The sequence below is a fragment of the Mustela erminea genome, chromosome 7 (genome assembly GCF_009829155.1).
Source record: "Mustela erminea isolate mMusErm1 chromosome 7, mMusErm1.Pri, whole genome shotgun sequence".
In the NCBI taxonomy this organism is placed as follows: Eukaryota; Metazoa; Chordata; class Mammalia; order Carnivora; family Mustelidae; genus Mustela; species Mustela erminea.
The window spans coordinates 110,285,727-110,303,318 of NC_045620.1; the positions used below are offsets into that span (position 1 = coordinate 110,285,727).

At 37.1% G+C, this 17,592-nt stretch overlaps 2 protein-coding genes across 3 annotated transcripts in view; one reads left to right on the forward strand and one right to left on the reverse strand.

Annotated features, from left to right (window-relative positions):
• The window catches only part of SOS1 (SOS Ras/Rac guanine nucleotide exchange factor 1), a 144,961-nt gene that overhangs the window by 110,405 nt on the left and 16,964 nt on the right, over positions 1-17,592 (forward strand). For both annotated transcript variants that reach the window (XM_032352895.1, XM_032352896.1), the window contains exons 11-17: positions 1,074-1,155; positions 1,948-2,070; positions 2,377-2,480; positions 3,687-3,909; positions 5,065-5,184; positions 9,958-10,120; positions 10,616-10,733. In XM_032352895.1, coding sequence (XP_032208786.1) covers positions 1,074-1,155; positions 1,948-2,070; positions 2,377-2,480; positions 3,687-3,909; positions 5,065-5,184; positions 9,958-10,120; positions 10,616-10,733 — 933 coding nt within the window. The remainder of the gene's footprint in view (positions 1-1,073; positions 1,156-1,947; positions 2,071-2,376; positions 2,481-3,686; positions 3,910-5,064; positions 5,185-9,957; positions 10,121-10,615; positions 10,734-17,592) is intronic.
• Positions 1-17,592, reverse strand: part of ARHGEF33 (Rho guanine nucleotide exchange factor 33) — a 121,325-nt gene that overhangs the window by 2,398 nt on the left and 101,335 nt on the right. The gene's annotated exons all lie outside the window — the stretch shown is intronic.

Genomic DNA, 17,592 nt, shown 5'->3' on the forward strand with positions numbered 1-17,592 from the left:
CTTACCAGTCCATAATGTAAAAAATAGGAAAAGGATGCTCCCAATAAAAAGGTTAATGAATTCTTCCCTCCTTCTTTTTAATAACTTGCAACTAAATGTTGACCTTGGTGAAATTGTAGTTACAGAAGGAAGTGATTTTTGTTTGTTTGTTTGTTTGTTTATGTCCCTCATTATGGGAAGATGTCTCTCCCCGTTTATGCAGAAGATGACAGTCCTGGTCTCTAGTGCTGATGAAAAAACAGCAGTCTTTCTCCACAACTTGGGGGAGAAAACTGTCCAGGAAAGACTGCAGAAGGCCAGGCCTGGGGAAGTGATCACACTTAGGCAGCCTCCTGATTTACTTCATGGAGATGTGAATGAAAAGTGGGCCCTCTCACGGAAAGGGCTGGAGACTCCTGCTCTTATGACTGAACTCTTAGCGGGACTACTTGAAATAAGGAATTAAGTTGTGAATAGAACGAAATCCACATTCTCACACGTTTCGTAGTTTTAATAACTTCCAGGTATTCGTAAGCTTCTTCTAGCAGTTTTAAGACCTCTAGCGAATAAAATCATTGAGAAACTGTATTTAATGTAAGCTACACATTATAAGATCCAGTTTCAGGTTGTATGCTCTGTTAACATGATTTAAAGGAATCTAGATAACTGATCCTAGATAAACTAGTCTGGATGTCAGAAAAAGTAATGGGTTATTGCTGTGGCCTTTCTCTTCATGAGGGAGATAGAAACCAACTGAAATGTTCTGAGATCCAGGTAGCAGGTGGGAGCTTGTTTCCATGCTCTTTGCCTTTCTTTCTTCCCTTTGCATTCCTGCAACCGATGAGGACTTAAGTTCAGCTCCTCAGAGTGTACCGAGGTCAAGAAGTAAGTTGATACAGAATCTTAGTAACCACAGTTTGCCACTAATTTAGGAAGCACTCAAGCTAGCAGTTTGTTATAAAGTCCAAAACATTCTGTGTGGTCAGAAGATTTTGGGAATTTTAAGATTATTTCATCTCTTTTGAAAATGTTAATAGCTTTAATCATTCTGTATCAAAGATTTTAATAAAATAATTTTCCTTTTTTCTTCTTAGATCCCAATTTTGTTCGGACATTTCTTACAACATACAGATCCTTTTGTAAACCTCAAGAACTACTGAGTCTTATAATAGAAAGGTCTGTTAATGTAAAATGTTTAATTTTTTTTTTTTTAAGAGATTGAGCTAAGATTCTGTGTTTCTCAGAAATAAATTGTAGGAGCTTTGAATTGTAGTTCATGAGTACTTTTTAAAGAAATAACTTCTCTTAAATGACCATTTATTTTATAATCTTTTTGTTTTGATTATTAAAGTATAAAAATAAGCATTCTTTTCACATGGAAGCCCAGTACTTGAAATTACAAATTTATGGAATTAGTCAAGTTAAAGAACCATATAAAAATATATAATTTAGTTTCTGAAAATTTAAATTTTGATGATTTAGGTGTTCTAAATAGAACTTTTCAAATATATCACATGTTGAAGAAAATGGAGCTTAACATTAAGTGAACAAATACCATAATTAAGAAAAGTGTTTCAGCCACCCAAGGAACAGTCAACTCTTTAAGAGTTACCCTTAAAAAGTGTTATGTTAGCTGATTCAGAGTGATTACACAAGTCAAAAATGAACAGCAGTCCCATACTTGATAATCACATTTATTTTTAGACTTTGCATGTATTCTTTATCCTTTATTATGTTTCTCATTTTTTTAATATCGGCAAGTATTAATTTCTTTTTTAAAAAATAAAATAAGATCATTAACCTTTATATTATAGAAGCCTTACTTGTTTTTACTAATATGTATGTATATCCATAGTAATTTTCACAGTTCTCTCTGTATTGTGCTGACTAGTGAAAAGGTGTGTAGTTTTCTGTTTGTATACTCTGGTATTACTAGTATTTTCATTAGTTTGTTCTGTTTTATGTTAGGTTTGAAATTCCAGAGCCTGAGCCCACAGAAGCTGATCGCATAGCTATAGAGAATGGAGATCAGCCCTTGAGTGCAGAACTAAAAAGGTTTAGAAAAGAATACATACAGCCTGTACAGCTGCGGTAAGCAGTAAGGAAATAACTGAAGTGATGAAGTCTGTAGTGAACTTTTGTTTCAGAGTTGAAGTAAATAAGGACCTTTCCCAACCAAGGAGGAGGTAACAAGTAAAATGAGTGAAGTGAAGAGCAATTATCAGAAATTATTGTATAAGTCTTAATTAACATAGAATCTTGAAAGTGGTAAGCCACTACTTACAAAATCATTTAATTTGGAAAGAATTACTGTTTTAATTTATACCGTTCATCGTGGTAAACACCTATGTCTGAGTTCCCATGTAATTCAGTTATTCTTTTGTGTTAATGCCATAGAGTATTAAATGTATGTCGGCATTGGGTAGAGCACCACTTCTATGATTTTGAAAGGGATGCAGATCTTTTGCAGCGAATGGAAGAATTTATTGGAACAGTGAGAGGTATGGTTTTTTTAAGTGCTTAGTTTTATATGTAATAAAAGTGCCAATGTGGTGACTATCAACTGACGTCCTTATTGTTCGTGTTAAGAGTTGTTTAGAACGGTGGCAGCACAACGGTTTGAAAAAGTTGAAAATTTTCATGAAACAACATGTTGACCTACAAATTGCTCAGTAATCATCCTGTTGACCCAATGTATTTTCATTTAGTAAATCAACTTAGTGGTTACTTTGGAATTGGATAGAAAAAGTCTCGATTTATGCTGTTTTTCTACTTATCTGAAGCTATGTGTATCAGAGGATAATTAGGAACTGGTGTGCCATCAGAACACCACTGCTGGAGACTAGGTGGTTCCCAGTTAGGGGATTAGATCCTGTATTAGAGAGGCCACAGAGCAGATTGAATTGAGAGCCAAGAAACAACAGTTCTGTTCTGAATGAACACTGCCACTCACTAGATACATGACTTTAGGCAAAACCACTCTGGTTTCTCTGGACTCTGGTTTCCTCATCAGTAACATGAAGAGAGCAAGACTCAGTGATGTCAGAATTTCCCCTCGAGTTTTAAAGATTCCATGATTGTATAGGTCTAAGAATGTCCTAGACAAACTTGATTCTAATTTCCACAGTGTGCTGTAAATGAGAATCAGAAAATAAAGCGTTGAATAAGAGTACTTTCACGCATAGTACAAAACAGCCACATCAAAAACGCACCTTAATGTGAAGGAAATATCCTCTGGTGCCATTTGGTTTATAAAATGCAGTGTTAATTAGATTAATAATGAATGTGTATCGTCTGTCCTTATGAATCCCATGCATGCAATATCTTTTTTTAATGGAAGATTATAAAATAATATTTTGAACTGAAGTTCAGAACAAGAGAGGTGAAAAATCTATGAATAAATTACTTTCTAATTTTATTTTGAAAGGATATAGAAGAATATGTACCAGACTATTAACAATGGTGACCCATGTGAAGAAGACTGAGATTGGGACAGGGAATGGGAAATGATAAAGGGGAACTTCCATTTTTTTATTTTGATCATTTGAACTTTGTAATAGCAAAGATATATTTAAATATCACTTGTCTGATTTTAAAATATTTTAAAAGGGGGGCACCTGGGTGGCTCAGCGGGTTAAAATATTTTAAAGGGATAAAATATTGAGTGAAAAGTATTTAAATGTTATTTAAAATGTAATGTATTTCAGGTAAAGCTATGAAAAAATGGGTTGAATCCATCACTAAAATAATCCAAAGGAAAAAAATTGCAAGAGACAATGGACCAGGTCATAATATTACATTTCAGAGTTCACCTCCCACAGTTGAGTGGCATATAAGCAGGCCTGGGCACATAGAGACTTTTGACCTGCTCACCTTACACCCAATAGAAATTGCTCGACAACTCACTTTACTTGAATCAGATCTATATAGGTATGTAATTTTACATTCAAGCTGAAAAATCATTTCAAAGGAATTAATTTTTTAAATGAAATACTGGTATTTGCCTTATAGGGATGTGATAAGACATAAATGAGCTGGTACATGAAGTGTGTAGTAATACAGCCTTGATCCACAGAAGGTCTCCCCTTCTTTCACTCCCTGATCTGCCCACTCTGCCTGGAGTTGCAGCTTCTGTCTGTCTGTAGTCACTCCTCGCTGGCAAAGCTGACTGCAGATCCCGGCTTTACCAATCACTGGCTTGGTATCCTTGGGCAACTTTAGCCTTTTTGTTTAATTAACTTTTATCACTCTCTGTCCCTTAGCTTCCTCGGGATTAAAATGGGGCTAATAATAGTACCTATAACGGGCTGTTGTGAGAGTGAAAATCGTCAGTATATATATAGAGTGCTTAGCACATTGCCCAAAGCAAGGTCGGGCTCAATAAGTTAGCTGTTGCCCTTGTATTTGTGAACTGAAGTCATGGCCAGTCATAGCCTTTTTTAGTTTTTCTACGTTGACATAACTACCGTCTCAGTCCATTTCTCATTTTAAATGGAGACTATTTAGAAGTCAGAATTGCAAACAAGCTTTTGTAATAACTAAATGAAAAGAACTAAATTTATAGATCTCCATCCACTCCAAAGATCCTCACTATTCCCAAAGACTAATGTAAGAATCTATTTATTTCATTTATTTACCAAGACTTTTCTGTGATAGGGTTTTCCCTGCTCCTTTAGAGGGGGGAAAAAAAAAAGATTTATGAATTGCAGTGATTACTGTATCTTCAACGAACTGATTATTTAAACCATTATTTAAAAGAACCATCCCGAATTACATTGTCACCCTAATTCATTAAATAATATTTATAAGTGCTGGGAAAGATACTATGAAAAAAAATCCCAATGTGGCCAAAAGCAAAATGTTATTATAAAGTGATTAAGTACACAGGTACATGCGTAAAAATATTTTTTAATCTATAGAAAAATACCCATAATTGTAAACTTTTGTTATACCTTGTTTTCATAAACCTTTCTGTTGGAGTTAAAAGAAGGCTTAGATGGGAGTTTAGTTTTATTTACCTCATTTACTTAATAAAACAGCATCCTAGCGGGAAAAGTATCATGTAGAATTATGTCTTGATTTTAGAGCTGTACAACCATCAGAATTAGTTGGAAGTGTGTGGACTAAAGAAGACAAAGAAATTAATTCTCCTAATCTCCTAAAAATGATCCGGCATACCACGAATCTCACTCTGTGGTTTGAGAAGTAAGTATCACCGACATTCTTACATTTCGTAGCAGTCAGCTATTATGATTTTAAATGCAGTTCTATTTGAATGCATCTCAAGTTCTTTTTTTGTTCCTCTGTTCCTTTCTTTTGCACTGAGTGGCTAGTTTTCTAATGTAGCATTTTTATTTCATTATTGATTTTTTGAGGGTTTGTTTAGTGAACACTTGAAAGTTTACCATCTACATCTTATCGGAATTGCTTGAGATTTATACTAGCTTAATTCCAGGGATAGATAGAAATGTTCCTCCTATATAGCTGTATTCCCTGTCTCCCTTTTTTGTGTTATTATCGTAATATGTATTCCACATAATAATGATGCAGATCTAATAATTTATTGTAACAGTTGTTGCTTTGCCATTTGTTATTACTTTCTTAGCCCATTATACTTTGCTCTCACCCACAGCCTCTGTGTAGTTATTGGCAATATATTACATATATATATATCTTACAGGTCCAACATTACATTATGTACACATTATTTTATACGGTTGGTGTTTAAATCAGTTAAGAGAAGCAATAAGAACAAGATATGCACTTACAGTGTCTTACATAATCATAGATTTACTGCTATCGGGGTTCTTTGTTTCTGTGGGTTTGTGCTACTATCTGGGGTTCCTTGCTGTCAGCCCAGAGAACCTCCTTTAGTATTTCTCTGACGGTGGGTTTGCTAGCAACAGACTCTCTGTTTTTGTTTATCTGGGAAAGTCTTTATTTTGCCTTCATCTTTGAACAATAGCTTTATCTTCAAGTTAACTGATTATTTCTTCTGCCACTTCAAATGTACTATTAAGCCGCTTAAGTAAGTTTTTTATTTTAACTGTTGTATTTTTGAATTTCAGAGTTTCTGTTTGGTTCCTTTTATCATTGCTGTGTCTTTTATGATACTCTGTGCTGCACATTGTCATCCTATCTTCTTGTACTTTTTAAATCACGCTTTCTTTAATTCTGTGAACATATTCATAATCACTGCTTTGAAATCTTTTTCTGTTAAATCTGTGTCCTTCTCACAGGCTGTTACTGTTCCCTGCCTTTTTTTTCCCCCCAAGAATGTGTCATACAGTAGTTCCCCTATATCCTTCCCCTTGGAGGATTTGTTCCAAGGCCCCCGGTGGATGCCTGAAACCATGGATAGTACCGAACCCTACATACACTATGTCTTTTTCCTCTACATACATACCTATGATAAAATTTAATTTATAAATTAAGCACGATAAGAGATTAACAATAACAACATAGAACATTTATAACAATATAACAAAAGTATGTGAATGTGGTTTCTCTCTCTCAAAATATCTTCCTGTACTGTACTCACCCTCCTTGTGATGCTGTGAGATGGTAAAATGCCTGCCCGACGAGATGAAGTGATGTGACTGCCCAGACAGCGTGGCTTGGCCTCAGGCTACTCACGACCTTCTCACCGTACCTCAAAAGAATGATCATCTGTGGGCCTATGGGCTTCCTTCATTGTTCTCCAGAGCACCCTTAGGTTTGAGCTTGCCCATAGTTGGTTGCAAGAGCCAAGAGAGTAGAAGCTGTTTGAGCCTGCCCTCTCGAGCTCAGGATGATGGCAAGCTTCTCTGAAACGTTCCTGCTCTAACAGCTGAATGTGGGGTTTAGGGGTGGTGTGTGAGGTCCTTTTTGCTCACCTCTCCTGGCATGGAACCGCGGCCTCAGGAACCAGGGAAAGACTATCTCCCCAGCATTCTCAGTGTGCCCCATTCCCGTGAAAGCCTAGGTTCCAGGTCAGAGATCGGCAGAAGAAGGGAGTCCCCACTCCTCAGCGGCGCGCCGCAGGGATTTAGCCTCAGCCGCAGGGCAGCTGGCGACTGGATGAGAACCGTGGAAGTCGTGTTCCTCCAGAGAAGAAACCGCTCCCGCGGGAGCTAGGTGGGAAGGGAGGCCTGAGTGCTCGGCAGCGCTGTCTGGAGCAGACTCTTGCCCTCTGCCGCCAGCGGTTCTCTGAGAGGAAGGAGGGAGCGGGCTTGGTTCAAATGCCAGAAACTCTAGCCCTTCTCACTGAATTTTTGTAGATTTTCCTAAAGAGATGTTTCTTCATTTGCCATCTGCCCTTAGGACCATTTCTAGAGACTTTAAATGTTGGGGGGGGGGTATTTATATTATGTTTGTATTTTTATACATGTATAACTTGAGGAGTGGGTGAGCAGCGCTGCTTACACTGTGATACCCGCAACCCAGCATCTCAGGGCAGTTTCGCAGTTGGCGCCACTGAGTGGCATTTTATACACTGGCCATATTTTTTTTCTGAGTAAATACAGTGTAATTAGTTGACTCATATTTTATAAGGGTGATGTGAGGTTCCCACAGATCATACTGGAATTATCAGAACAAGAGGCCAGTGACATAGGGAATGACTAGAATCTAAGCAAGAATGTGGACAAAGACTTGAAAGCTGTTCCTAAAGAGAAGTAAGCATTCCAAGTCACTTGTGTTATTTTATGTTATTCTCTCTTAGCCTCTAAAAAGTAAAACTTGGGGGGCACCTGGGTGGCTCAGTCATTAAAGCGTCTGACTCTTGATTCTGGCAGTCATAATCTCTGGGTCATGAGATGGAGCCCCACGTTGGGCTCCGTGCTCAGCTGGAAGTCCACTTGGGATTCTCTGTCTCCCTTTCCCGAGGGAACCCCCAGCCCCTGCTCTCTTGCTCCCTCTAAAATTAAAAAAAAAAAATCTTAAAAAAAAAAGTAAAACTTTAGAATTTTCCCTCTAAATGTTACTTCCTGATTTCTTCATTATCAGATTAAATAATTATACTTCAGGATGCAGAAGACCTTTTCTATCATAAATAAAGTTTATGTCCGTAAGGAGGAAACAACTGATAAGAGAGACTGTTTTCATCTCTGTTCTATTTTTTTAACAGATGACTGAAAAGGCGGCCTTTTCCTGCACTTTTTCCTTTTTCTTTTTTTTATAATTGTTGTAAGAGCACTTAACACGAGAGGTACCCTCTTAACAGATTTTCTCAATGTGTAATACAGTATTGTTCATTTATAGGCATAATGTACAGTGGATCTCTAGAAGTTATTCATCTTGCATAACTGAAATTTTATACGTGCTACTTGGCAACTCCCTATTTTCCCCTTCCCGTAGCTCCTGGCAATCAGCATTCTATGCTTCCATAATTTTGACTATTTTAGATTCCTCATACGTGTAGATTCATACAGTGTTGGTCTTTCTGTGACTGACTTATTCCACTTAGAATAATGTCTTCAGTGTTCATCGGTGTGGTCACAGATTGCAGGATTTTCTTTTTAAGGCTGAGTAATATTCTATCCTGTGTTTATACCACATTTTCTTTATCCATTCATCCATAGATGGGCATTAGAATTGTTTCCACATCGTGGCTATCGTGATCAAACACTGTAACGAACATGGAGCGCTAATATCTGTTTGAGACCCTGCTTCAGTACGTTTGAATAAATAACCAAAAGTGGAATTGTTGGACCGATCATATGATAGCTCTTTTTTTAATTTTCAGAAACATCCATACTGTTTTCCATATAGCTATACCAGTTTGCATTCCCCTCACCAGCATATACAAGGGTTCCAATTCTGGCCTTTCCAGTTGAGAAGTTCTTGTTCGTTTGCTATAATGGTTCTTAGCCATGGATGTACATTAGAATTGGAGTCACCTATGGATGAATTACCCCAGACTTACCTGGTTTTTACAAAAACTCCACAGGTCATCTCAGTCTGTATATCTACATAATATCAACTGAAATAGTTAAATAAAAGATGTAAATATATTTGTACCTTTTTAAATGTCCAGCTAACTAGTTAGCCAGTGTATGACATATTTCTAGAAATCCAGCTGCTTTAAACATGTAAACATGTTATGTTTAATTTGATAGCAAGACAATTCATTTTGATAGTTTTACAATAGTTTTTTTCTTGGTGGCAGGTTACTTTCATTGGAGAATAATGTAATTTTCACCTTTACATTTTAAAAAATGTTCAATATTGATTTATATTTATTTTTCTATTTATGTATCTGGTCTTTTCTTAGATTATAAGTTGTTTAATTATTATCAAAAACCAAGTTTAAAATGCCCTTGTCTTTCCTGGTGATTAGTAAATTTAAAATTCTCTCAAATATTAGTAAATGCTCACTGAGGAATTTTCTCTTCTTGAGCATAGTATGCTTCCTTTTTTAGCTATTTACTGGACTTTACATACCTTCCAAGGATTCTTGGTATTTAAATGTAAAATGTTTTTGACTTTTCTTCCTTAGTAATTTTAAAAATTTCATTCTTAATTATGGTAAAATACTTTAATTGACTTTCTAACATTTCAGTGCTTTTTTAAAGAGCTGCTCCTAGAAATGTAGCTAATTATTTCTGTATATCAAAGAAAGAATCAATCACTAAAATCATGCAGTTAGATGAACAGGAGGCACAGAATTCTGGAGCTCCAGAATCAGTTCCCCTAGACCAAGCATATACATTCAGCAAGACATTAGGCTCATCAGTTAATTCTAATAGAGAAGGGAAATTAGGTACTGTTTCTGCTGTGTCAGTGTGAAAACAGTGAAGAGCAGGATGCCTGGCTGAAGGCACCGTCTCATCATCCAGTCTCCTGCTAGTTACCCAGCCTCCTGAATATCCACGCTGTGTTGTTCCTCTGTAACCATGCCCCCCACTCGACATTGTTTTATTTACTAAATTTCTTAAATCATAGCACTGTTGGGAAAAGTACAAATTTAATGCATTTTTTTTTGTCTTTGATTCCCAGATGTATTGTAGAAACTGAAAACTTAGAAGAAAGAGTAGCTGTGGTGAGTCGAATCATTGAGATTCTACAAGTCTTTCAAGAGCTGAACAACTTCAATGGTGTCCTTGAGGTTGTCAGTGCTATGAACTCCTCACCTGTTTACAGACTAGATCACACATTTGAGGTAGGTTTGTATAGGCGTTTTTTAAATGAAGGGTCAGAATTTTAATAGTTGTGGTCTTCAGTTCTTAAGTGCCTCATCTGTCTTTTGAGTAACACTTTAAAAGATAAAATTGTCTAAATTTTGTATTGAATTGGTTGCATTTTATAAATTAAGCATTCTCGTTAAAATGTATTCACAGGTCCTAGGCTAGGTTAGAAGATGAAAAACATTTTAGCACTTTATGTAACGTATAATTAAATGCTCTTGTAATTGTAAGGAATTGCAGGATAAACTAGATTTCTCTCACACACAAAGACACACACACACACGTACACCGCCCCCCATAAGTTTGTTCTAGGATCGGTGGGGACTGTGTCTTTGAAACCGTTACTATCATTTCTTAGAATCAAACCGGTACTGTTGTGTTTGAGCTACTCTTAGCCTGGCATTTTGGGGGAAAACCTGTGATTCCTTTTGTAAACTTATGCTTCCTAAATATTGTTTTTTTCATTGTAGCAAATACCAAGTCGCCAAAAGAAAATCTTAGAAGAAGCTCATGAATTAAGTGAAGATCACTATAAGAAATATTTGGCAAAACTCAGGTCTATTAATCCACCATGTGTGCCTTTCTTTGGTGAGCATTTCTTGAATTTTTATTGTGTTTCTGGATAAAACAAGACATGTATTTCATTAAATGACTGAATATACATATATGTAATATACCAGCAGGAAATACTTCTTTAGTAAATAATTAGCACCTGCATCACCATAGAATTTCACTCTATTAAGAGGACTTTTGACAATCATGCCCAATATATACATTCCATTTATTTCCATCTTGGGCAGCCATTTGATATCATATAATGCTCATTTGTGCTTTTATATTCATAGGAATATTTTCTGTTGAATCTTAATAAATGAAACACTCTATAGAAGAGATACGGCCATACTCGTTTATATTTATAATCCTCTTTCTTGTAAATAGTTTCGCATAGCTAAAAGTCATATAGTGCGTGCATCTTTGAGCCCACATCTTTTGCACATCAAAACGTTGCCCTTTTTTCTTGCCCGTCTGCGCCAGAGGAAGGAAGTACCCTTTCCTTCCTTCTAAGACTGAGGCATCTACCATCTAAACCTTCACCCTTCGTGTAGGTGCCTCTATCCGACTCCGTCACCGGATTCGCTGTATTTCATAGCTTCGGTATCTTTCACAACTGGTTTCTATTCTCTGTTTTTATATATGCTCTGATGGTTCTTCCTCTGAATGCTTACAAATATTATGCTCTCTGCTACATGTATTATGGTTTAGGTTTTTTAGTTCCTGGTATATTTACATCTAGCCTTTTCTTCCTCTACAGCTATATATTTTCCACAAAGCTTTAAGTTATACTGCACATAATTTTTTATGTCTTACCTCTTGTGTTATATGTTACCTCCTGAAATTTTTTCATTTAACATATACTTTCCCATAGCTTTTTTCAGGCTTTACAACCAACCACTTTTGTATTTCCTTCTCATCTTTTTTACTATGCACATTGTATATAGCCATAATTATATGACATGTACACATTACTATCTCTTTAACTCATTATAGCTTAAATACATTGTCGTGTTTTATCAGCCTACATAATGTCATTTGTAATGGCTACATAATATTCCATAAAGTTGGTATGACAGTTTATTTAACTGTTGCTCTATGATTAGGTAGAAAGTTTCTAGCACTTTTGCTTTCCTAAATAATGTTATAATCAATATCTTCATATTAATGCCTTTTGTCTGTATTTGAGAATATTTTTTTGAACTAGCTAACCAATCTAGCCAGATATTTTATATCTAGCTGGGAATTTCTCAAGTCAAAACTTCATCAGTCTGCCTTTTTTATTTTTATTTTTGGATATACAGTATTTAAAATTCTATAATCTGTCCATCTTTCCCATTAGGATTTCTGTTGTTTCTAACCTTAGAAAATTCTTCCAGGCTAGTAATTTAATATTAGAGCCATATTTTCTTCTGGCTTTACAATTATATTTAACTCTTTAATCAAAGTCTCTTTTAGATATCATATGAAACCTTCAAACGTATTTCTCCATCAAATTATTTGTTGACCCATGTTTATCGAGTAATTTTCCTTATGCCCATTAATATGTGGTACCTCTTTCTTTAATAAATACTGTTTCCCATTAACTTCTTGTACTGGTGCCCCAGTTTTTAATGACTGGCACTTTATAATCTGTGATTCTCAACAAGGAGCAATTTTTGCCCCCCAGGGAACACTTAGCTCTGTCTGGAGACACTTTTTGTTATACATGGAAGGTGCTAGCGGCTTCTAGTGGGTAGAAGGCAGGAATGTTGCTAACATCCCACAGTGCACAGGACAGCCCCTGACAACAAAGAATTATCCAGTCCAAAAGGTCAGTAATGCCCAAGGTTTAGAAACATTGCTTTATAGTGTTTTCATATATGACAAAGTTGATTCTTCAATGCTGCTTCAGTATTTTCTTTGCCAATTTTGTCTCTGAACTTCATAATGGGGAAGGGTGATAATTCCTCAAAATACAATTAGAACAGTCTATCAGGTAATTTGGAAGGAACATTTATGATACTTAACTTTCTCCTAAGTACTTTGGTTGTGAATGGTATTCATTTTTTAATAATCAGTTACCCTTAAATCTAAGAATTTTTAATTTCCTTAAATTTTCTAAATATTTAATCATGTCTCTTCCTTTGATCCTATTTCTGTGTTAGGCTTTAGGACATTGATTATACCTTCCCAAACAAAGATTAGACGATAATGATAAAAATAGGTAGTTCTGTTTTAATTTCAGTTTCAGTGGGAATAGGTGTAATTCTGCTATTTGCTTGATTAGATGCTTCTTATTATGTTAAAGTTTCTTTGTAGTTATCTTCTGTGTTTTTGTTAGCAAATACATTTACTTTCATAATGGTTTGCCATCTTAGCAGGGGAAAAATAATTTTTCTTGCTTGGCAGATTAAAATTATAGATTTACTAATCCAGGACTTTCCTATTTACTAATATTAAACCTTATTTATTCATAATAGATTGATCTTTTAAGTGTACAAATAAATTCTGTTCATTTTCATTTTATTTAGGATTTTTATATCCATCTACATAAACGAGATTGGTCTGAGATTTTTCTTTGTGCTATGTTTATCAGCTTTTGTTATTTTAGTTATATTTACTTTGTAACATGAGTTCAGTAGCTTTTCATCTTACTCTGTTCTGAATATCATGAAATGATCTAGCCTTTAAACTCTGAAAGAGGACAACAGAAAAACCATCTGGGCCTGCAGTCTTTTGTAGGATGTAATTCTTTAGCAACATTTTCATTTCTTCCTTAATTTTTTTCTATTTCTGCTTTCTGCTACACACTTGTCTCCTTTCATTATTTTAAAAATAGTAATCAGTTATATCTACCAAAGCATTATTTTTTAAATTGCCCTATTTGTAATATATCTTTCCCATTTCTATTTTTGTTTTACTTTGCTTTTCACTTCAAAAAGATAAAATCTTTTTTTTTTTTTAAGATTTTATTAGTTTATTTGACAGAGAGAGAGAGATCACAAGTAGGCAGAAAGGCAGGCAGAGGGGGAGGGGGAAGCAGTCTCCCTGCTGCACAGAGAGCCTAATGTGGGGCTCGATCCCAGGACCCTGAGATAATGACCTGAGCTGAAGGCAGAGGCTTAACCCATCGAGCCACCCAGGCACCCCCAAAAAGATAAAATCTTAAACAATAATTACTCTCTTCTTTTGTTTTCTATATCATGTATTACTTCTTATCATTTTTTTCCTGAGAACTTTTTGTTCCCCACCTATGTTCTTGGCAAAACTATTGAGTTCATTTATTTTCTCTTTCTGGTAGAACTTTTTTTTTTTTTTTTAATTATAAGAATACAGATTGAGGGGCACCTGGGTTACTCAGTTGGTTAAGCATCTACCTTGGGCTCAGGTCATGATCCCAGGGTCCTGGGTTCGAGTCATGTGTTGGGCTTTCTGCTCAGTGGGGAGCCTGCTTCTCCCTCTTCCCTGCGCCCTAGCTCATGCTCTTTTTCTACTTCTCTCTCTCTCTCCCTTTTTCCCTCCCACTCTCTCTCTCAAGTAAATCAATAAAATCTTTTTTAAAAAAAAGGTACAGGGCGCCTGGGTGGCTCAGTGGCTTAAAGCCTCTGCCTTCCACTCAGGTCATGATCCCAGGGTCCTGGGATCGAGCCTCGCATCGGGCTCTCTGCTCAGCAGGGAGCCTGCTTTCTCCTCTCTCTCTCTGCCTGCCTCTCTGCCTACTCGTGATCTCTGTCTGTCAAATAAATAAATAAAATCTTTTTTAAAAAATTAAAAAATAATTTTTTTAATTTTAAAAAGGTACAGATTCAGTCAGATTTAATTTTTAAAATTGGATATATCTTACATAAGATCTAGTAAGCTAGAAGTGTAGATCGTGCCCTATGTGGGCATTACAGAAGACACACAGACCTTCCACAGTTCCAAGAGGAACGAGTGTAAAGACAATTTGATAAGGAGTTAAGGAACAATTTTAAAATTGTTTACAAAAAGAGAATCAAGAAGCAGATGTATTAAAGTCAGTGTATTTGAAGTGTGGTGACTATGGTGTGAGTTCAAACAAGGAAGCCTTGGAAGGACCTGGGTCAGCCTGATACTCACTTCATGCAGACTGTACACAAGTATTTCTTGACTACCTCTCAAGTATCAGGGACTGGGTCAGGTGCTTAGAAAAAGCGAAAACTACATAGTCCCTCCATGTGCTTACTGAGCTTCTGGTCACACTACTTGTGATGGGCACCACTTGTGAGAGGTGTAAAGAAACTTGAGGGCCTATTCATCCAACTCCCTGTGTGGCCCCTGCTATCCCGTCACCCTGATTGATGAGCACTGATTCACACAAACTGAACTCACTAAAGTACCCTCTCACAGACTTATGAACTTACATAACTGATCTTCATAATATGTTGTTACGTGAAAAAAAAGTTTCAGACCTCTAGAGTACGATTGCATTGTGTTTTAAGGTCGGCCGTGTGATCTGGTGAGTGAACACAAGCCTGTAGCTAGTGTGCTAGGCTCAGACCTAGCCACCCGCCAGCCTTCCTACCCATTTGTGCTTATCTTCCTGGTTATTGAGCCTTTTCTGTTTCAAGGTCAGTTCTCCTACCTCTAAGAAGATCTTGTTCCCCAGTTCCTGGGGTTAGCCACACAGTTTTTCATGGTTCTGACCAGAGGGTAGAGCCAAATGTTCTCGCTGCTGCTTAATTCTGTCTCATCTATATGTGTAGCTTGCAGAAACTCCTTCCAGATTCTTATCCTTAATTCTGGGGGCTGGTTTTTTGGATTTTTTTCCCCCTCTCTATGGGAGGGTCAGGGATAGTATCTGATACTTTTACTTCCTCTGTCACCTTGCCAGAGTTCTAATGCAGGGCGTTTGCTGGCACTACACCATTTACAGAATAAAAGTCAGGCAACTTCTCCTTCTGAACTTTTCCCAGACTGAGAATGTATCTCAGTTTTTCTCCATATACCAAAGTGGTATATATATATATATATATATATACACACACACACATATATATCACTATCTCTAGATATATATATAGGCAAACTAACATTTCCTCTAAGGTAAAAGGACGTAGATTCTTCCTTCAGCCAAGCCTCACCCAAGTCTGCACCATTGGCTTTGCTCTTTCCTGTCATACAGCTCTATAGTTTCGTGTCCTGCTTCTGTTTCTTGTCAGTCTGCTTCCTCTCCACTCTTGTATCCTGCTGTTTTAGGATTGACTCTTAATGTCTCTTGCATCCTGAACTGTTCTTCAAATGCTTTCTCTTCTATTCTGAAATAATCCACTGAGCCACCCAGGCACCCCTGTGCTGCTTTTTATTCATTCAGAAACAGTGTTGAATGCCTCTACGTACCAAGCCCAGGGCTAGGTGTCAAGAATCAAGAGACAAAACACAGTCTTCCCCTCAATAAGCTCTCTTCAAAGAGCAGAAAAATAAATTAGATGTAGTAAATGTAATATTGCATCACAGAAATGTATCAATTGAAGTATGAACCCAGAACCTTGAGCAGCCACTTTTTCCCTAGAAAGGCTGGAAAAGGCATCAGCACCATGTGAAACCTTACCCCGCTTCATTATTTATGGTCTAATGCTCTGCTTTCCCTCTCCCCAGACAGCTGTCACCAGAGCAGGGTATGTAAAAGGATCTATTGAAAAAAATTAACCTTCAACAGTGTATGATATTCAGGCCTATTTATACATTTGTACTACATTTTTTACTCAAACTATATATATATATAGAGAGAGAGAGGATCCATGCTTAAACATTTTTTTTTACTGGTCATGTATGATCAACAAAATTTGGATACCACCTCTTTGATCATTTGTTTTCCTTTTAATTAGCCATTAATATGTCATAAAGTAACTTCCAGATTCTGTCCTGAGCTCTCCCAAAATGCTACTTGTAAGCATGTTCACAACTTCATTCAAGTATACTTTCAACAGCTCCCACCTCCCCTAACTGATGACCCCCGTGTTCCCAGGGGCCGTCTTGTACCACAACCCAGTTCACCAGCCAGGCACAGAGCAGAGGCCGCCTTCCCACCCACCCCGTCCCTGCCCTGCCCACTTCAGTTAATCCGTTGTGCAGCCTGCCCCTTAAATACGCGTACACTTCCCTCTGTCCCTGGAGACCCTCAGACAGCCATCAACAGCTCACCAGGACCCACGTTCATCCTAACTGTTTGACCTGCTTCTAATCTGCACTCCTTCTAACCCATTTGGCTTCATAGTACAGCCAGAGTAATCCTTCTAGAATGCAGAGATGCTAATAATCTCCTGTGAATAAAAATTAAGCTCTTTTTTAAAAAGGCTCTTCATGATCCAATCCAGCTGCTGCTACCCACAAACCCTTCACAGTTGGGCCATCAGTGTGTGACCAGTATGGAAAGTTGACTCCAGGCTGCCCTGAAATATGCGTACTATATGGATATGTGTGTCCGACTGAACACTGAGCTGAGTGCATCTTGCGACAGAGGGTAGCGGAGCACATAACTGGCTGCAAGTAAAAGAGCCAAGTGACAGGCAGATGTGGACGATGAAAAGCCTGTGCATATGAGAACACATGGAACATCTGTCCTACGAATGCAAATCAAGGGTAGCCTAGGTGCTAAGAGCAAGCCAACAAATACACTTAAAAACTGGATACTTTTTAGAACCAAACAGGCATTGATGTCTATCATGTTTCATTATTGCTGACTTGTTCACTGAGTTTCAATCATTTAATCTTTTCAAGAAGGTAGCCAGATATTGTAGCATTTGAAAATAGGCCTCTATCACAAAAGCCTTCAGAACCACTGAAGCGTGATTAGAACAAAAGTGCCTGTTGTTCTGTTCCTTCTGCTCCTTCTCCTCCTACAGTGCACAGCCTGTAGCAGTCGGGGGTGAGGACTCCTAAGCCCTTGCCTGTC